Source organism: Epinephelus moara, chromosome 13 (assembly GCF_006386435.1).
Source record: "Epinephelus moara isolate mb chromosome 13, YSFRI_EMoa_1.0, whole genome shotgun sequence".
Classification (NCBI taxonomy): Eukaryota; Metazoa; Chordata; class Actinopteri; order Perciformes; family Serranidae; genus Epinephelus; species Epinephelus moara.
This window is the reverse complement of record NC_065518.1, coordinates 12,928,379-12,950,705: the sequence shown is the minus strand read 5'-3', so window position 1 is coordinate 12,950,705 and position 22,327 is coordinate 12,928,379. Positions and strand designations below refer to the sequence as shown.

Sequence of the window (22,327 nt, the reverse complement as noted above, 5' to 3'; positions counted from 1 at the left end):
GTGTCTGGGGCACGTTGTGTATTAATGACACTCGTTACCTGGAGAGGTTGGAAAAAGATATACGTTTCTTCCCTGTTCCAAAACCAAAATCAAACCCTGAAAAGTGTAGGGTTAGCTAGCTAGCTACTGAAGATATAGCCTACTGAATGTATACACATGCTGCTTTTGCTTTTTAATGATTATAACAGTGAAACAAAGACCGACCCTGCTGTACAGGAACCAGTGAAGGGAAGCAGGGAAACTTTGCTCATATTCAACCAGCTGTGTGGCATCACATGAAAGTTGTTTGACTACCTGTGAATGCTAACTGTGATATGGAGTCATTGTGATTCTACAGTTGGCTTTGCTTTGCCACTATTGACCTTTACTACCATCTACTGGATTTTAAGATATTAATGCATTTATTTAAATTGTGTTAAAGAAAGTGAAAAGCTCAACTGGAAATCAACAAAGCCTGCCTCATTTATACGACGGATCAGTGAGATGATGAGCACTCTTAAATTAGAGAAAGTAAGATATTCACTGGGAGGATCTCAGACAAAGTCCCCTTTCATAAAATACGTAGGAACCCTGTCCTTTGCTTGAGCTAAACCTTCATATTATAATATACTGGGGCCCCTTTAACTACCATAATTGTAGCAATACAACATTAAAGAAGAGAATTTACAATCTGACCACTTTATAAACTCACATCTTGCACAGGTTTTTTTCTTTCCCTGGTTGTTTTGTTCAGTGTATCTGTTTGTATTAACATGTACAGTCTATTTAAGATTGCACTTTTGTCTCATCTTTGCTAGTTTCACGTACATGCATGTATGTCGACCTTGGAAAGGAGGCGAGGGTGGGAATGGGGAGAGCAGGTTCAGAGTGGGACACGTCAACTGTAACTGTGCCTTTTCCACTGAATAGAAAAATCAAAATAAAGTCTATTAAAAAAAGAAAGCGAAAAATAATTTGTGCATCCACTCCAAAATGTAATGGGCTCTTACTTGGCCCATGCTACATCTTCCTACCAATTTTCAGGAAAATTGGGCCGGTAGTATTTCCGTAGTACTGCTGACAAAGAGACAAACAAACAAACCGAATGGAAAATATAGCCTCCTTGGCAGAGATAATAAGTCTTTCACTGTACAAATGGGCATGTGAGTAATGGCCTTAAGTCAGACCTGAAAAATTGGTAAACCCTCCTTTCAGTTAAAGTAGCATTAGTAGTTTCCGTTTAAAATTTGTAACAGCACAGAAGTAGAAGTACACCCAGAAAATGTACTAATGAAATGTAGACGAACTCATCATGTAGAATAACCCCCTTTATCTTAGACTTTTTTAACATTCCTCCTTGTCTTTGATTTGATATTTATGCAAAGGTATTTTTCATGTTGTGTATGTTTTCAATATAAATACTTATTTTATCATGTGTAACTGTGAAGCACTTTCTAACCCAGGTTTTGCTGTGTACGTTTTACTTTCATACTGTTTGGTAGTTTATTATATAATAACACAAAAACGTATCATTTGTAAAATCATAATTTGCCGAGCAATCAAATCCAGCTGTCAGACGAATGCAGTGGCGTCCAAATATGAAGCAGCACCACCTTAACATTGTACTTAAGGACAGTACTTGAGTAAATGTACTCAGTTGTGCACTGGATTGATTTGTGTGTCTCTACTGGCTGTATTTAGCTCTCACCAGTCCATCTCCACACTTGGTCCCCGTCAGGACCAAGCCGGGGTCGGGCATGTCATCACCCAAGTAGACATGCGTGCCTCTGCACAGTATCCTCCCTCCATCCTGCATGGGGATGTTCGTCTCTATGGAAACAGCGTTGGTGCCAATTACTGGGCGGTTAGCTCCTCCTTGACACTGGATTTTGCCACATTTAGCATCTCTGTAAACAGAACAAACAACAGGGAGAATAACAATGTGATAATTGAATAACATGTCACTGTTTTCCCAAATGTGTATATATGCAATTATTTTCTATTTCCATGTATTTCTCTCGCTCTTGCCGTCCAATTAGGGAAAGTGCAGAAGAGGCAGCTTGTTTGTGCTGCTTTCAGACCACAACCTGAGAGATTGTGTCTGCATTTCACCAAGTGACTCTGTAACCTTCAATTAGGGCTGCGACTAATGAGTATTTCTATTGTCTAATGCGTCAGTTTGATTTTGATGAATACTTTAGTCTGTAAATGTCAGGAAAATTATGAGGAAAGAACATCCCAAGCTGCCACAGCACAAAGTAATGTCTTCAAATTGCTTGTTCTATCTGATTAAGTCAAATTTCCAAAGTCATGCAGTTTACGATGATAAACAACAACAGGAGAATGCAGCAAATTCTCACACTTTGAAGGCTGGGACCAATTTAGCATTTTTGTTTTTTAAACAAGTAATTGATGAACCAACTGTTTGTTTCAGCACAAGTCAGGAACATCTATTCTCGTCTCTAGCACGGAAACAGTCCTGTCATATAAGAGTGTTCAGTTATAGAGTCACTACAGTATACTGTATGTCCTTCACTGCCTTCCACAACTGACATACAATAAAATACATTAGTTGGTTTCTATGGGAACGCCAGGTCTTACCGTGCTTCACATTTGGCAAAGGAGCCTTTGGAGTCCTTGCCACAGTTGCCATAGGGGTCCCCTGCTGAGTTGACCCTTTCGAAGCATATGCCCGGAGCTGGCTTTGCTCCTACAAAACACAGCGACATGCATCAAAAAGCTGGTGACCATCACTGGAACATTCAAGGGCAGTGCGAGGCAGCAACTGCGCCCTCCACATACCTTGGCCCCACAGTGTGATGCACTGCTGCTCGTGAGTCTGGCAGATGCCGTTGTAACAGTAGCCGTCCACGTTGTGGCAGGCGTGGCCGTCATGCAGGTAGACGTTGGAGGGGCAGTGGGGGCTGGTGCCGGTGCAGAACTCAGGCAGGTCGCAGGAGTTACTGGATTCACGGCATGGAGTGCCTGCAGGCTTCAGCTGCAGATAAAAAACCCAGAGTGAAGCTTAGACATACATGTGGTGACGTTTATGTCAAGATGCTCGTAAAAAAAACAAAAAACTGTGTCATGGCTGGCTAATCAGTATACATCCTACCTGACAGTCCTGGCAGCACTGTCCGTGAGCACAAACAGCATCCCCCTTCAGAGTGCAGGTAGTAGCATTGCAGCAGGGATTCATACATTCCTTCAGACAGAAAATAATGGAAAAAGAAGGCAACCGGGACATAAGTGAGGGGGAACAAAAGTAAAGAAGAATTAACTGAGCACAAAGAGATCATATTTCACCCCAGAGCAAACGCTCAGACTTTGTTATCAGAGGCGATGCAGCCCTAGCAGGACTGTATACCGTAGCAACTAAGAAACCTGGCAGAGGGATGGAAACAGCAGTTTCAAGTTCTCTAAAAACAACAATGTTTCCATCTGACATGACTTACAAGCTCATTTAGACCCCTGGAACAATGAGCTGGATTGTGAGGGAAACAGAAAAGTGAGGAGGAGAAGAGAGACGAAAAGAAGGACACAAAGCAAAAATAAACCTTTCCACAAACAAGCAAAATGTTGTGTCATCTAGACAATACGGCTGCTAGGATTAGACTGCCAATGGGTAAGCATTTCTTTGGAACTAATATAAAAATCAAGCCATGACATCAGTCTGACATCATTAGTTTGGAACCTCTCAGTTCATTAAGAGACGTTATTAATAGCAGCAGACCAAAATGCCCCCTGGACACATTGGACACTCCCATATCTCTCGACACTGCTCCTCTTGAGTCCTCATCCAGTGGGTTAACAGTTCCATATCATACATTTGTTCACAATTTTCAGCCATTCATCTCATGTTGGTGGTTCTGCCTTATACCATCTCTTCGTGATGGCCTTTTTACAGGCTGCCAACAAGATTTTCTGTCTTCTCTTAACAGAATTCCTCCTGTCCTCCTAACCATATGAACATTTACCCAAAACAATTTCAGGGCAGAGCCAAAATACATGAGTATGATCCACATTTATTCTCCAACATGGTTGTGCTATAGACAGGTATTTGCCCTTAATCTGTGGTGTAATAAAGGATCTAATTAATCATTTATGTTTTTTGTATGTATTTGTATCACATATTTTTGATGTCTACGTACTGTTGTTGCTTTTTGTCATTATAATGAAAAAGAAAATTGATGAATCAATCAACTCATAAAAAATAAAGAGAAATAAACTGGCTTCTTCTTCTTCATCCTCGTTTTTCACCAGTCCCTGTAAATTTCAATACTTTACAATAACATAAACACAGCTACTGTTTTCTAGAGACTAGATGGGTGTTTATTTTATCCTAAATACAATCTAACCTTAAGTTGTTGACGTCTGTATGACAATAGGGCTGCAACTAACCATTATTTTCACTGTCGACTAATCTGTCAATTATTTCTTCGATTAGTCGACTAATCATTTTACCGGAAAATGTGTTAAAAAGTTGAAAAATGTCGGTCTGTCTCTCCCAAACCCCAAAATGATGTCATCTAATGTCTTGTTTCGTACTCACGCCAAAGGGTTTTAGTTCACCGTCATGCGAAAAATGACTCAAACCGATTAGTCGACTACTAAAATAGTAAGCGATTATTTTAATTGACTAATCGCTGCAGCCCTATATGACAATATTAAATGTCTTAGTTTTGTGTCTTATGCCCTCTATACACTGTGCTATTTTAGCAATCTTATAAGACCACTGCATGACACACTGTGAGACGTGGATCTAATAAACTTTGGTACAACGTCAAGTTTGATGTGTGTAGATTGTGCGATGGCTGTTTACTACTGAATCACATGTTACGACGTACGTCAATATGCAACGTCATCAGCATGCACCGCATCAGCGTATGTCATCCATCTGTGCCACCATAGGTAGCTTGCTCACCTGGAAGTTGCAGTTCCTCCGCAATTTCCTTCCATGCAGCGTCTTTTTTCTCGCGGTCATGATAGTAGCTGGAGGAAACATCAAATAAACAAGGCTTCTGCTGCCACAGCTCCACCAAACTTTCCTCGTTCTGTCCGTCAGAATTTTATCTCAGGTTATCTTTGGTCGCAAGACGTTGACAATGGCCGTCCTTGAACCTGTCTCACTGTGCGACGTAAGACCACCGTTTTAGAGCCACGACCAAAGATATCACCACGTTTCTCCCACGATGGCCATCTTTCATCTGGGACAGCCCAAAATCACACAGTGTATATCAGCCATTAGTTTGAGCAATTTACGTTTGTAAAGGTAGTCGCACAGAACTTTATTTGTATGAAGTGTCTTCCATGGCGAACACAATACGGCGTCGCATGTGGTCAGTAAGGCGGCATCAATACAGGGTCACTGTTTTCTAAAGTGAGGGTTTTATAACTGTCTTCCGCTCCCTACTAGTTGGTTTGGGATGGCCCTTAATGTGGCGCACCCTCTGCAAGAATGCACAAACGGAGTGAAGGTGGGCAGGGAGAGGGTGTAGGGGTGGTTTAGGAAAGGCGCGAGACAAAAACGACGTCATTGTGCGTTTTGCATTAAGCATAAATTCTCTGCAAGTTGTCAGTCATCTTATTGGATAAACAGTTGTGATTAGACCTCCCTGGGCCAAGCTGGCTGGAAATCTATTTGAACGTGAGGGGGGGCAGACACATCTGCCAAATAAAATAAAATCTTATTTGCTTTTATTGCATGGGTTTGTAGATTTGTGTGGGTCCCAGGCTACATCAGACACTATCTGACATTAAGATGAGTCAATAAAAATTGATTTAACCAATGAAACTCAAGATGTAGGCTCAATGCAGGAATTCGTATCCTTAAACAGGGCTTCTGCTTCTTTACGTTAGGGTGAGGATCTTCACCAGTGGGTTTAAAGCACACAAATATTTTCACTCCCCTCCCCCAACTAATCACACAACCTCTTTGAAGATAGGGGTAATCAGTGCACTGACACTCACAGCCAGGAATTAAACCCACACATGCAACTCCATTATAACAAAAGGCTCAACTTGTGTCAGGAATTTTCTAGAATAAAGAAAATCACTTTTGTTAATGCTAGTGTAGCAGTCTGCTCAGGTCCAACCACAGAGACACAGACCATGTCTGTAACGTCTCCCATGTCACCATGGAGGCCTATCTGTTTCATGTTAACCTTTATCATGAGCCATACCCTGCGCCAATCAGCAACTCTCTGCCCATAAGATGTGTTTGTGTGTGTGCTTGTGCATGTATGATTTCACACAGAGGCAGGCTGACCGGACCCTGGAAGGTCAGCGCTCTCCCTGAACGTACCGCGCTGCCGAGTGCAGTAAGAGTCAGGAGGAAGTAGACGGACGGAGCTGGCAGGGGACACAGCTGACATTATGGGCCTTCCAGAACTTCGCTCAGCCTGAAAACCATTAAGGGCCTTTCCCATGGTCCCCGGGGCCAAAGGAGGCGGAGGAGTCGTGCTGAAAAGAAGTAGCCTGTGATTGTGAGGAATAGGACCCAGGCTTTTTAATGAGGCTTTTTAATGGTGGAGAGAGGTGCTGTCTGAGCACTCTGATCTGGCCTAGGGTTGGCATGACGCCGCTCAACTCTGTGGAGAGCTTTATTATCGCTGCTGGCTCAGGCCTGCGGGGCTTATGTCAGTTCTTTGTTTTGAAGGACAAGGCCACTTTCAGCTTGACCCTGGATGAAGCCTCAACAGCTCACAAAAAGCCTCGCTGGGCACAGAGGTGTAAACAAATTGCGAGAGACAACACAGCGTTCTCTCACATAAGCTGTTATATAATTCAAAATACCCTTCCAAATCATAATAGATCCTCCTTTATATTTCATAATTCTGCTGATTGTCAGCTGCATCATGATTAACTGTTTTATCACCCCACAGTCGCAGCAGTTAGCAACGTGTGCCACCATTACGTATGTGCATGCCGATGCAGATTCATTTAAATAATTCACCGGCTGACAGGGTGAAGCTGTCAGCGATGCTTCCTCTCAGCGAATTGTATCACAATCAGACAACCCTCCTCCCAAACATGTCTTCAGTGCGCGGAATGAATAAATTCACACTCATATCTCTAAGCTCATTTTCTGAGGACTGTGTTTGAATTACGAGAGCTGTGCGCCGTTTGCTTTGAGACCGAGGTGAGGTGTTTGCTTTTGCTTTGGGAAATGCTGGTTTGTGCCGTGCTTCTGTCGGGAAAGCTACAGAAAGCAACACTAGTGCCTCTGCTTCTTATTCAAATAAACACAATTAACAATGATTTATGGGTGGCAGTTAAAACAGAGATTCAGTTTTGACAGAAGGGGCATAAAGCAAGAATGCTGACAAATTGTAGGAGGTAAAACAACTTTCTTTTCCTTGACTTGTAGCACTCTCACCTCAAGCTCTCCACAGTCACACTCCTCTCCCTCCTCCACATAGCCGTTGCCACATTTTTGACCACCGTAGAGCACCTTGACCTCGGGCATGTTGAACAGACACATCCCGACGCCTTTTTCAAAACTGGCCGTCAGGTCCTTCTTGCTGCAGCTGCTGAACACTGTGGGGAACGGGTACCTGTGAGCGAGAGAAATATTTTGTGAGTGACACAAGCCGAGAGAGAGGAGGAAGACAATTGAGATCCCCCCACAAGGGTCCTCTTCACTGTGATGTAATCAGCGCTAATTGCTGCTAATCACAAAATCAATTAACCACTAGAGCTCAGCAACCTCTCCAGAGCTCCATTTGCATGCAAGCAGCACAGGGCCCCAGTGACGTCTGCCTCCACAGAGAGAGGGAGATCTGATAAGGCATATTTTATGAGAGAGGGAATCGTAAAAACTCAAACCAAAAAGTGCTTCCCTCGCAAGACTTGCAACACCTATAAATTTGGGAGAAGCAGGGGATGGTGTGTTTTTAATATTGTTTTTGGAGCGGACAGAGAGGGTGGTCTGCTCTGTGGGGAGAGCACACAGCCCAGGGTTCTTTCTGCCAAGAGCTTTGTTACAGACCTCATGTGGCTTTTTTTCTCTGATAATATACTGCCTTAGATAACACTGTGTGTGTGCATGAATATGTGCAGACTGTATCTTGTTCTCTTCGCGTCTCGACATAAAAGCACCATACGAGGTTTTTAATACCTCCACCTACACCATAAAACTCAGCCTAACAAGACCAGATAGGGTGAATCTGTATGTATGTAATATTCACACTTAGATCTGTGCATGTGCAGAGATGAGTGCATGTATGAGACAAACATGATAGATCCAAATCAGCTCAGATGCCAAAATGTTTCTTTCAACAGGCACAACACCGTCAACAGCTCGAAGTCAGGGCACGTAGACACAGTGAAACCGCATGTTTGCTCGTAAACCTTTGTAAGCATTAATTTTAATGATTTTCGATATAAAATGTGTCCATTTCAGAGTCATTTACAATTCAGAGCAGCAAGGAAAGTCCAGATAAGCAAACTGCCAACAGAGTAAATCAAACACACGCCATATTTTCAGTGCATAATGTATTTCTAAAATGACAGGAAGGGAAATTGGCTAGTGAGTTTGTGAAGTGTTTGTAGTCTAGAAAATGACAGTGTTGAAAGGACAGCAAACATGTCATCATGGTTGTAACACAACTGGTAATACCTACAAATATTTCAGTGAGCATTTTTCAAGAGGAGCTTGTGTATGAGGCAATCAAAGGGGTACGGGCCCTGACACACCAGACCCGCTGTAGGCTGTTGGTCAATGTCGGATCGTCGGTGAACGTGTGTCATCCTAGTTTTTGCGGTGTGTCCAGCACTGTCGGCACAAGTTGGCCCTTGTTGACGGCTTTTCTGCAGATTCAGCATGTTGAATTAGTGGCGCAGCCCGCTGGTAAATAAAATCATCCTGGTTGGCAGAGATGGTTCGTAATTGTTTGTGTTATTGTTTGCTAGCGCACGATAAAAAGAGTACCCCAGGAATGAGTCCTAAAACTCGGATATGAGTTAGCATTTTTACACTCCCAGTTCCCTTGTCTCAAAGTCAATGGGTTTTTTTGAATGGGTTTTTGGTTAGATGCCTGAAATAAGGTCTGAGTAACTAAGAGACATTTTGTTTTACGACATAAAACATGTCAAAAAATACCCCACTCATAAACTTGAGTGAACGTGTCTCACGCTTGCTAACAAGTGGCTAAATGAGACTACAGAGCGTCATCAAGCTTAGCTGCTCCAAACAAAGCTTTACAGTCTTGTTTTGGTGTTGAAGTTAGATCATGCAACTGTGGTGTAGTCCGTTTATAACCTAATGTTAGCTTTTTACTTCTGGCAATTGCATTTAGGCTTCACAACTAATAAAAGTGATGTCCTTTTGTGAAGAAAAAATGGGAAAAATCCCATCGGTCTGTTAACAAGGGAACCAGTGTGATGCCAAGGTCCGCATCGGCCTACAGAAAAACGCCATCCCTGGGGCACTCTACATCGGTTGTTCTCTCAACATCGTACTGTGTTGTTAATGTGCCAACTGGCCAACTAGTGTCTTGATTCTGTTCTGTCAGTCGTCCTTTTGTAATCACGAACATAGACTACAGACACTGTCAGACATGAGCGAATTCAGGCAAGTGACTATTGAGGTGATATTTGTGGTGAATGTGGGCAGCGCCAGATGTGATGCACATGGACAGCTAGTTTGCTAGCTAATGTTAGCTGGCTTGCTAATAAATACAGCAAAATATCCCGCTACCCGCTACTCTCAGCCAGCCAGGCAGCATCTCATTGTACAATAAAGGCTGGTTAAACAGGCAAACAATCAATGTGTCCTCCCACATACTTCTTTGCTCCTGGTTGAGGTCGTGACTTCAACGGGCAAAGTTCACCAAAGCTGAACTCCACATGATACAACAAAACGTACATGGTAGTTGGCCGTTGGCTATAGTCTTTGCGATGTGTTCAAGTGCAACTATTTGGCTAAGACAGAGGTGACGTGAGGTGATGCAACAGCCGGCCTTCGTCTTCACTAGTTCTTTGATGACGGTTGGTGCTCCTGGGCATTGACAGGGGTAAGCCATATAATGGTCCTTGGCAGCTCAAAAATGCAGCTCACTAAGGTGCTTCTATGAGAGATACATGTGTTTAAATGTGGTGGGGTTGTCAATTTGTTTTCAGCTGTAAAGTTGAGCCTTGAAGTCAGACCCATTGGCGGTATTGATGCAGGAGCTGTAAAATAACTACTTTCTCTTTGGAGTTTTTCATCTCAGAGGAGGAGGCATTCCTATGTAGCTCAATGTCGACAAGTCTTTCAAACTGTGTTTTTTCTCTGATTGGGGTTCACATCTAATACGGCTCTAAATATGTCATGACACTCTGTGAATGTTTTGACATGACCTCATTCTCAGCTTGCCTTTGATTCCCATCATGTGTGGAGGCGGCTTACATCAGCTCCTGCTGCTGACCCCCCTCCCCAAACACACAACCCGCTGCTCTCTAACGTCAATACTATCCAGAGGTTGTGTTAGGTGAAAGTGGTACCTCGAAGCAGATCTCTGCACTCTTAGGATTAAAGTAGAACATCACAGTGGAGTTGTAATTACATGAAATGGCAAAAGGAAAGCACAATGAGGAAAGCTCTAATAACAGTCATTAATTCATCCTCTTTTTCCCTTCCTCCTTGCTGAGCTCCTCAGGGGATCTTGCTATGATGAACAGCTGTCAAGGCTGCTGTTCAACAGGCAGACCACTTCCTTAGCAACTGCTGTTGTTGATTTCCTCTTTGCCCCCAAAGCCCGAGCCAAAATTGCTTGCTCAAGTTGCACCCCATTTCGCAGCATTCATTCAATTTCCATGAACTCAGCCTCATTCTTCAGTTACCGCTACGGCCCATGCAATCCATGACAAACACACACATCCCTGAGATACATGAGCAGCCCAGGATCCAGCTGTTCCTTATGAGAGGCAATACAGAAATAATTGGTCTACCCTGCAATGGTGTGGGGGAGGGAGGGGGAATAATGGCTATGCAAAGGAAGAGGCACCAATGAATTACAGTGGATGGCATTTAGCAGCTGCAGGCCCCAGGGCAAGTAAAGCCGTGTCAGGGCCAGTCACTGTGGGCACATCTGGAGCTCATGGGGAACTGAAGAATCTCTAGACAACCACTCATCCCATGGGAGTCTGGGTCACCACCTCAAAAGAAAAGACCCAGTATGACTCTGTGACTTGTCCTCTTCCTGTTCTGGCTTCACAGGGGATGAGCCGCGTTCATCTCTGCCTGGTCTCTGGGACTGCTCTTTGTTCTGTCTCATACTGCTGCATTGTTTTCCACCTGGTTGTGCTCCAGTTCCATTGTAGGATCAACTCTTCTCTGTTCTTTTGTTAGTCTCGAACCTATAGTCAGTGTTTGACAGTTGGCTCCAAAGCATCTGAGTTACTGCAGTTGATGCTCGACAGAGTGTACAGAGCAATCACTGCAACTTAGCTGCAGCAATGGCCAGACTAGGCTTTAATGGACCGGTGGGAGGTCTGATGATAAGGAATCATTCCCAGATCTATTACAAACCCCTAAGATCTGCCCCACAATGTGATGATGCAGCTCTGAAGGCTTTCAAACATCTCAAAACCCTCGTGCTTCAACAATGGAGCAGATGAACTGTGACAGGTAACCCACATTTTTGTGTTGAGTTAGAGAAGAAGTCATCAGTAAAGCCATAAATAATGGATTAAACAGAATCTCTGACAATTCAAAACCACAACCGCATGCATTTATTTTGGCTCTGTTGCTTTTGTTCCTATTGACCTGCTGTTTCTGTTCCTAGTACAATTATGTGGTTAATTAACAGACTGTCAGTGTTGGGCATGCATATCCAAAAAGCTTTCACAGGTGCAGGGTTGAAAAATTAGATGCAGAAATGAAGCAAAAAGTGAGATCAAAGGTTGCTCTGCTATATCAAATTTATTGGGAGCAGTAAAGTCAGTACAGTCTGCCTTCAGTAATGAAAACCCTTTCTTAAAATTTTGCATGAGCAACACATGGATGTCATGTTTGCATTTGATTTTGTTGCAGACTATGATCATAAACCCAAAACTATTTCACCAGCGACTGGAACACTCTTAAGGCCCATACATGCTCCCTTTACGTACGAAAATGTATACGTCCGTTTCAAACGATGTTACCGTCACTGCCCACATACTTCCATGCGTCCTTTACGTTGGCATGGATGTTAACCAATATATCCATCAGGGGGCAGCCCAGAGTCAAAAGTTTATTACAACAACAAACTCAAAAACAAACATGGCGACTCTGGAGGAGATATTGATAATGTACCTCTTGCATAAAAGACAAAAACAGAGGGACCCCAGTCGGAGGGCACAAAGGTCGGCCGCGGAGAGGGAGACCCGAGCTTCGGGGGTATGTGCGGGGCCGGGAGGGCGGGCAGGCTCCGCGGGGAGGGAGACCCGAGCCTCGGGAGTATGTGCGGGGCCGGGAGGGTGGGCTCCGCGGAGAGGGAGGCCTCCGTGTTTGAGACGGGAGCCGGCGGCGGGTGGTCGGACGCTCCCACAGAGGGGAGAGGGAGAAATATAACATAAGATGAAATAGGAAAAACCTTTCTCCCTGTTTTATTTTATTTTCAGCGTTTCAGGCGAAAAAGTTCCGCCATTGTTATTTCTTCTTTGTGTCTCACTAGAGCTGCGTATCGGGTAGTGACAGCAACACTGCCCCCACTGTTTCCGGTGGTACTGCTCCGTTTGGCCCGTATCCGTAAGCTTTATGGAAACGTGCAGAAATCCGGACGAAATGAACGCGGAGCACGGACAGAAGGCTCCATCCGTATCCGGATCCATATTTAACGTTGAGCATAAATGGGCCTTTAAAGGGACAGTCCATACCAAAATCACAAATATGTATTTTTCCTCTTAGATTTAGTCAAACTTTAGTTTTGGAGATATCGGCCATAGAGATGTCAGCCCCCTCTTGTAAATATTGGAACTAGATGGCACTCAGCTTGTGGTGCTCAAAGTGCCAAAAACAAAACAAAACAGAAAAACAGACCCCGTTACTCAAGATAATCCACGGACCTTGTTATAAGCAGTTTTATGTAGGACCTACTTTCTTTCTACCAAACTACACCTGCCAATTGTATCACCGTGCAGAAGGTAGCGTGCATCTACTCACGGACTCTACTCAGGCTTGTGCTTGCAACAGCATGAGATGTAAACATTAATGGCAACAATCTACACTGATAAACAGTACAACAGGTAAGAGGAAAAATATGTTGTTCTGATTTTATGGTGAGCTGTTGCTTTAAGGCAAAGTAGCACATTCATACACAGAGCCCTTTAACCCAAATTTAGCTGGGCAGGACTCTCTCCTCCTAGTCTGTCTGTCCTTGTGGTTCAAATCACACAGAACGCCGGGAAACCCATCCAGCACATCCTGCACAGCCAGTTCATGTCACATCTTTTCAGCCATAAAACACCGTTCAGGCTATGAATCAGATCTGCCGTCCGTTCCAATGACACATCTGCCAAAACATTTTCCGCCATCCTTGAGAACATTTTCAGAGAAAATATAAAATGTGCAAACACCGATTGGGACCCTATCTTCATTCTGTTATCAGAGTTGTATTACATTTTGGAAGACCTTGATCCTCTGGCACGAATGTGAATAGAAGTTAACTGAAACCTCACTGTGACGACTCCAACTATGACAAATATTTCATACTTGCTTAAGTAATTTAAAACCACAGCTTCACTACACATTTAATATTAATTTTACGGCTTTCTTTGAGCATGTAGAGCTTGAGCTTTGGACGAAGACATTAGGTGATATGATCTGTTGTGGCCTTTGGTGCCTGGCAGTCTGGCCTACATTGTAGATACTGAGGAGCATTTTCACATTGATTTCCCTATGGACCCAATTAAAAAAGGCATACTAGAGAGTTCCTGTTCTTTAGCAGGGCACGGGTCAAATTTCCATGGCATGCCTTTGACTCTGACTCCCTGTCTGTGATTCCTGATTATTTTACGACAAGGGAAATATATCAATCTCTGTTTGACATTGATGATGCCCTGCAGTCATCAGCTAAATCAGGCTTGACCCATGAGTGATTTAACTCTCTGTCTTAATAATGCATCTTGTCCATCAACATCTCAGTTTGTGTGACTGACTTAAAAGCAAGTGACTGCATGGTTAGTTTCGTAGAAACATATACATATTATTTACATATCATACATCATGGCATTTAGAACTTTATAATTAAGCACATTTTGATTAAAGTCAAGTTTCACACCACGCCGTGTAAATGTTACAACACTTTAACAACTTTTCTGTGCAAAGTTGAGGACATGATTCTACCAGATGCATAAATAACAGCATCATCTGCGTACATTTGAAAACCAGCTCCATTACACAGTTCTGAATGTTATTTTTCTGAAACTGTGGTTGTAAATTTGTTTTAGCCAAATTGTGTTTCAGACAGAAGGCAGTTCATACCCTGAAAAGGAGAAAATTCATTGCACGTGTTATTGTTTGTTAACTTGAAGACCAGAACACGTGGCTGGGCTTCCTCATCATGCTCACGTCTCCACCCAGTGTCCATTTTCCCTGAATGCCTTAAAAGTAGGCACTAATCTTGTTTCCTGAGGATGGTGGTGACCAGCCACACTCTATTGATGAAAGTGAGCTTTTCACATGGCGAGATTACACACAAAGTCATCACAAAAGCATATCTGCGTTGAATTCTAGTTGAGGTTCTCTTGACGTTACCACGAATCAGAGATGAAGGACAAACCTATGGTCGCCATCTGTGGGCACCAGGGGTCTTATTTATAATCTCTTTGTATGCACAAAACGAGGCCTGAAAAAGGTGTATGCCACTTCCCACGCAAAAGTGTGGGAAGTGGTGTACAGATAGTATAGTACAGAAACAGACTCGATGGGAGAAACTTCGACCCATGCTTACAAAGAATTTGGAGACGGGAAATTGGTGATGCAGATGGTGAGGTGGAGGCCTGATTGTAGATATTGACGCATATTTTTTGGTGCACGCCATTTTTAGCTTTTGTTTGTACGTACATTTTTAGTATGGATCCTACGCATTGTTTTATAAATGAGACCATAGGAGCTCTTCCACTCAATATCAGTACTATACAGAGACAGAACAGAAAAGGAGAGGGCTTGGACAAAAGTGAGCGAAACTATAGGTCTACATGGTAAGTTGTAAAAATATATATTTGTTACTTGTGTAAGCTATTTTGTTGAGTTGCTTCTTGGCCAAATGTTTTGAGCAATTTAAGCTGTTTTTTGGTGTGGAAAGTAAATAAACAGTTGTTTACTTTTCACAATAATAAAGCATTGCCCTGACAGCCTGAAAAATAATAGAGTGTTGGGGTCATGGTTTCCTGCTGAGCACGAAACCTATGTGTTTATGAACACATTCTCACTCCACCCTTGCCACATATTGGTCATGGACCTTCCATGTCCAGATATGACATGATAGGTGCCCTGGGTGCATTCGTTGTTGATGTTCTGGGGTGTCAAATTATGCTTGTTCTTTCAAAATACTCCATTTTTACAGGAAATTTACCCTTTACATACAGTCTCTTTCAAAATAAATGCACTATGTCTTTCTTCCCTCCAACAACTAATGCATGTGGTTGGGTTTACGCAACAAAAGCACATAGTTAGGTTTAGGTAAAAAAAAAAAAAAAAAGGGCAGGGTTTGGCTTTCTAATCTTATGGGACACAAACACCGCTCTCCCGAGGGAAAGTCGTGTTTGTTGGACCCATCCACCAGCCCTCCTGCCCATCCTACTTGGACATCCGCCACCTTAATTTCAGTTCAGTTCTTCTTCAGTTCTGTCTTGTTTCCCCCTGATGCTGCCGCGCACTGTTAAACTATAGTGGTGACCGGCCACGTAACATGCCAACGTTTAAGGACATTTTTTTCCATCAGTGTCGAAAGAAGTCACTGCCCAAGTGCCTGATTTTGATGAATTCAGAGTGAGACTGGGTGGGTGTTACAAACCTTAATTCAAGCTATTGGTTGTACTTTACTACAAACCAAGTTAGCTGTTAGCCGCCTTCTCCAGCACAACCATTAGCATAGCTATTACGGGTGAGTGTTCACCATTGATGGCAGTGTTTGTGTAACATGGCACAAAAATTAGCTTTGCATTCAGTGTAAATACAGCTAAAGAGAAAGACTAACAGAGATAAGTGGACTAAGTACAGAACCCTGTGGAGTTCCTGTTTTAGTCTTTAAGAGAGATGGATTGTTTGTGCACATTTATGTCTGTTCCTCTGTCCATGGTGTACTCAGCAGCAGCTCAGTTGATGTGTGTATTCCTGTGTGTTATAATCTCAAAGGATGGAGACACCAGCCTGTTCTCATTTAGAGCTAATAGGGGAGATAGTAGGATGGATGGAGAAGGGGACGGGACAATTGGCCGTGACCAATGTGAGCAGGAAACAAGCAGTGGTCTGTGCAGATGTGCAGCTGGCACTGGGACAGCTTGTAGCTTTTCTGCCCCCCACCACCAACCCCTAACCACCCCCCTATCCCAGCATAATCATGATGACCTGGCTCCAATTACCTCCAGCAGCAAGGCCAGCAAAGCTTGATGGGTATCTGTCTTTACATGTCAGCGACAATGAAGAAATCCCTGTACTCTAGTTGATTAAAATGAAAGATCAATCAAAACAGCAACAACAAAACTCCAGGTACTCCTCACTGAGTGAGTGTAGGCGAGTTTTGCCAGTACTTTCAATTATTGAATGCAGCGGCTGGTAATCAGCGGGGCTTTTGTACCAACTCATCCAAGTCCCAGCCTTGTGAAGAGGCATTCTGTATAATCACATTGTGCTCTAAAAAGAGCTGGTCGCCTGCCTAGAAAAACATGGCAGTCAATGCTATAAACAAATAGCTGTAGCTGCCGGGTGATGAACAACATTCAGGTGATTGCTGCAGAGCCTGTGTGTGGCCACATGGCATTTTTTAAGCATGGAACTACAAGGGGCTTGAGCTGGACTCGTGGGAGATGTACCGCCTCAGGCAGAGTATATGGTGCTGACCCAGGATAAACTGAGGAAGCCGAATGAGGCAATACAGAGTTCCTAAACATCCTTATTTAAATGTATTGCTTCCTTAATCCTGGATTAAAATAGCAGAGCAGAAATATGGAGCAATAAGGAGGTGTAGAGGGGATTATTTTAAAACCAAGGGCTAGATCGGTTCTTTCTTTTGTCAGATGGAGCGTAGAAAAAAAGCTGTCTCTGTAGGGAGCAGAACAAAAAACTAAATATTCATGTTTTATTTTTTCTCACTAGTCTATGTTTGGTAAAAACAACATACTTGAACATTTAGAGAGCTTCTGCACTGCTACATATGACTTCAGACTGAGATATTTTAAGGGAGAGGTGATACGTTTTCCCTACCTAAAAACTGAATAACAGACAGTTTTCAGAGGTATTTAACTATTTATTTAGAGCTGCAGAGAGATTTTCCAACATTAAAGTTGTATGTATGTCAAAGAATAGAATCACTCTAACGGGCTGTGAAAAAGGAGGAAAAGGAGAGAGCCAGAGGGAAACAGTAGGAGAGGGGAACAAGTATTTGCTCTTTTTTTATGTGTTCATCCTGTTGCCAATTTTAGGATAAAGTCCTTGACCAGGGATACCCTCAATCAGGGTTAAATATAAATCTACATCTTACTGCTGTGTTGTTTTATGAGCCTATAATCAAGAATAGTGTTACCCTGTTTTTCATGGGTCTGGTCCAAACCAAATACAAAGCGATGTTTCCAGGATAAACACTAATCTGAGGCTCCCGCAGACCGCTAGACCTTGAGCTGGAACTGATACTCAATGTTTCCACCCAGAACATCCCTATCCCTCTGCTCGGTCTACTACAAGATGTTAGGTATTAGACTCCAAAGTGAACTTTATAATAACTACACATCTGTCTTGATATGTTCTTAGATGCAACATAAATGTGAAGACTTTTTGTTTGCAGAACACATTAAAGGTTCAGTGTGTGGGGGCGATATATTGGCAGAAAAGGAATATTATAGAAGTATGCTTTCTTTAGTGTAGAATCACCTAAAAATAGGAATCGTCCTGTTTTCGTTACCTTAGCATGAACCATTTACTTTTACATAGAGGGCAGGTCCTCGCCCACAGAGTCAACCATGTTGCACTATCATGTTTCTATAGTAGCCAAGAATGGACAAACCAAACACTGGCTCCAGATAGGGCCATTGGGTTTGTGTTTTTGTGCTTTCCCATCGGCCGCTGTAGCTCTTGGCACAAAGGAGACCTTTTACTTGCTTGCAATCTGCAACCTTAACCGCTAGATGCCACTGAATCCTACACACTAGACCTTAAAGACAGACTTGAAAAACAAGATCCTATCATTAAGGTGACATAGTTGAAATCCAGCCAGCCCCTCCATAACAAACCGAATAGCGTCAGAATAACAATGACATTTACCTTGAAAGTGCTAACATCCCTCAAGTACACTTCTACAGATACTTGAAGCTCCAAAGCTTTGTGGCTTCTCATTTTGGGTGTTTCCCTTCCTGCCCTTGTCCATCCCTCTTAGATTCTGTTTCTGAATGTAATGTAGATAAAAATAGTAAAATGTACGAATTACTCAATGCTCATAATCTTGCAGCCTTGGACTCTCTACAGCAGAGATGGGAGGAGGATAATGGAGAACAGATATCACACAAGGTGTGGCATAAAGCTATTCGCAGTGATATTGATCCTACATGCGACAAGTGTAAACAGTCTTCAGCCACTTTATGTCACATGTTCTGGTCACGTCCGAAACTATTTCTTTATTGGGATTTAATATTTAAAACTTATTTCAACAATGTTTGGACGGCTGGTTGCCCCATCTATGTCCATGGCAATATCTGGAGTAACTCCTCTAGATGTTAACTTAAGTAGAGCCCAAACGGACAGTGTCTCTTTCTGCTCACTTCTGGCCAGAAGGCTCATCCTGTGTAAATGGAAGGACTCCTCACCTCCAACATATGGACACTGGATCAAGGATGTTATGTATCATTTACATATTAAAGAAAATCTGTTGTTTTTCGTTCTTGTCTATTGGATTTCCTTTCACTGGTCTGGCTTTCTCTGTTTGTTCCTGGGTTGGTGGGTGCGTGGGTTTCAGTTGGTTGGAATCTCCAATTCTCATCACTAGATACCACTAAATCCTACACACTGCTCCTTTAAGTGCAATATCTCTTTGACACACTTAGACAACAGACACTTTCTGCAGTGTTTTCTTTAGTTGATTGGAAATCAGCTACATTGTGTCAGCATAAATAAAACTGTACTGTTTTGGCCATGCACTGCCACTGAACCACTAGCTTCCCATTCAGAATGAGTCATATTGCCTTGGGGCATTAGCACAGCTGTTGAATCTGCCATAAACCCGACGGCCCAGCAGTTCAACGGCGTTATTTGCTTACCGCTCGATAGACAATAAATTACAAATGGAGAGCATGTGGAATAGTGTTTACATATGATCACAATCTGGACTCTTTTGAGCGACACTGTATTTAATAAGTGGCTGAATTCATGCAAACTTAATGAGGGCTTGACATCATGATGATGCATTTCGGATGGTTTTGGAGTCAGACGTCATTTGTAAAGCCGAACCAAATGCGGCCTCACTGGAGTGCACTCAAGCAGTGAATGATAGCACGTGTCCTGAGGCTGATGAAGGCCAAATAGCTGAAATAAAACTCTCGCAATCTTGGATATTGCAGTAAGGAGTCAGCTATCTTAAAGATCTATTGACGCTTAATTGTCGAGATAGACGCCATGACTCACCCGGTGGAGGGAGTCATGATGCAGCCTCCACGATCCACGGTCACCCTGCAGCCACACCCCCTCTCTGGGGTGTCATGGTTCATTCCAAAGTTGTGTCCGAGCTCGTGGGCCAGAGTGACTGCAGCACCCAGGGGGTTGTCTGAATGGTCCTAAAAAAAAAAAAAAAAAAAAAGGATCAATCATGCAGAAACTAAGCCATTGCTTCTTACCAATATTTAATCTAAAACCTCTTTACTTTATGAGTCTGATTTATCAAGCATATTTCTAGGCTCGACATGATGCTACAAGCCACGTCTCATTATAAAATGTGTTCAGTTTACAGCTCAGTTGTAGCAAACAATAGCTAATTAAAAACAGACGTTTCTGATTACATACTCTGAGGAAAATAACAAATAATAAAAAAAATTTAATGCTAGCCAAATTGTTGTTCCCCACAGGACCCACTGGAGAAACATTACTCAAAACAAGTGAGTGTAATTGCATATTGCCAAGATTAAACAAACAAGGCTGTTGGATCTGTGCTTATCAGAGCGTTTCCTCTGCTTGACGTTGTGGCACTGAAATGAGAAATGAATCGGCAGACTGCGGGCTGTCACCTTCAGCTTGCTCGGCAAACTTTGACAGAGCCAGATGTGCTGCTTCATCCTCGCAAATAAAGACGTGGACCCTCCTCCGAGCAAAACTAGCAAATAGGTTGGATGACAGAGGAAAAACTCTCAAAGGACAGCTTGAAAATCACACAGCCAGCAGACAGAAAAAAAAAAACACAGACAGTGCTGGGGGATGCACTGTGAGGATGAAGCTACAGTGACACAGAGCGAAAGCTTTGTTGGCTGATGTTTCCTGCAAGGTGTGTAAAACATGAACACATGAAAACGGCGGATAAATAATGTAGCGGCAGCAGCTATCAGCTCCTCATGGATGCAGAGCTGTGCGTCAGAGCACCTTGCCTCTGGAGTCTTCCGTCACTGTGCATTATTCAGTAGCACTGTGCAAGTCGAGCTCAGACTGATGAACTGCTCTGCTGGGGGCTTTTGAAAGGAACGGTCATCAGTTGTCAGCACTCGCCGCGATCCAACTGCGCAGCCTGGACTCATGCAACGGAAACCTTCTGATACTTTTTCCTGGAACAACCGAGACACCTTCACTGACTGGTTAGGTGAAGGTGAAGTGCTCAGACGGGCACTACATGCTGCTGTCTGTGTTGTGTTTCGCCACACCAATGAAATTAATGTAACGTTCAGGGCTGGTAAATGGATATTCCAGATGGTTTAAGATTTAACAGCCTAGAAAAATAACAATGAGACCCATTGGGTTAGTTGGCTAATGAGTTCAAAGGTACTTTGTAAACGAAGGGAGACAACTGAGACAACAGAGTCGTGATTTGCCCAGCAGAAGAGTCTGCGGTTGGAGACTAATCCTTTATGTCTCTGACCTGATGCATGCGTGTATGTAGACTTCTTCCATAATGACCCCACAAGTCCCCACTTTACCATCTGGGAGGACAAGAGTGAGGAACCATCTGGGGACTAGCTGTAAACCTCACCGCCAGCCAGCCAGACCACAAGACAAACAGCCACTCAGGGACATAGAGCATAAAATAATAGCATGACTTGTGCTAATACAACATGACTTGAGCACATAGTCTAGGGTTGCAGTTCTGTAATGGGTGATCATTTACAACGTGCCCCTACGTTTTCATTCTGGCGGGGATCTGCGGTACCCTTGAATTCACTCATTTGTTGCACCTCATTAAGAAGCGCAGGTTTCCACTTGTGTAATCGATACACACTCTGATTTATCAGCACTAAGTGGAGGGTACTATGCATACCAACTTGGCCTTCCTGGAAAAAGACTCAATGATGTATGCGCCCTAAAGTTAATAGAAGTTAATATCAACTCCGGAATCCTTAGCTCAACCCTTACACAAGAGACTTAGGGGAGAAATATGAGAGTATTATGTCAGACAGGAGGGAGGTGGAGGGAAATGATAAAATAAGTCTGGTCTCCTTTCTGGAAGTCACAGACACATCAAATATTTTTTTTGTACTGTTTTTGCTTTGGGATGGATTAAAGGCATTTCAACATGCATACATCCTGCAGCACATTTACGCACCATGACGATTCCTCCCGACTGCTCTGCTGTGCACATGCTCATGATGGGTGCCATACCAATGGTGGTGCCCTGGAAGTAGACCCCACTAAGGGGGAGAAAACAGAGGTCAGTGGTGCTGTAGAGCAATGTTGATATCGTTGAATGATATCGGCAAAAAGTTGCAACGCAGATAGTGGATGCTAGTGTAAGTTTAGCATTTCAAAGCTTCTGCAAAGTTTTTTAAGACTTTCCAACAAAGGCTGGAAACACTTAATTGATAACTGACTAGACCTGCACATCAAATCACTTGATGTGGTCTCAGCTAAACTAAGCTTAGTTTAACATGCTAGCATAGTGGTGAACTGACTGGAAACCCATCGGCTATTAGCCTGACAACAATTTAGCTTTATCTTCGGGTGGCAATGGCCAATATTTCAGCTGTTGCGGTATATTCATTC

General features: G+C 43.1%; 1 protein-coding gene across 1 annotated transcript in view; it reads right to left on the bottom strand.

Annotated features, from left to right (window-relative positions):
• Positions 1–22,327, bottom strand: part of LOC126399350 (disintegrin and metalloproteinase domain-containing protein 12-like) — a 115,801-nt gene that overhangs the window by 14,172 nt on the left and 79,302 nt on the right. Inside the window, exons 10-16 of the mRNA XM_050059205.1 lie at positions 21,891–21,975; positions 19,775–19,923; positions 7,358–7,535; positions 3,095–3,184; positions 2,782–2,977; positions 2,581–2,689; positions 1,688–1,886 (exon numbers count right to left, since the gene is read on the bottom strand). Of these exons, the coding sequence (XP_049915162.1) occupies positions 1,688–1,886; positions 2,581–2,689; positions 2,782–2,977; positions 3,095–3,184; positions 7,358–7,535; positions 19,775–19,923; positions 21,891–21,975 (1,006 nt within the window). The remainder of the gene's footprint in view (positions 1–1,687; positions 1,887–2,580; positions 2,690–2,781; positions 2,978–3,094; positions 3,185–7,357; positions 7,536–19,774; positions 19,924–21,890; positions 21,976–22,327) is intronic.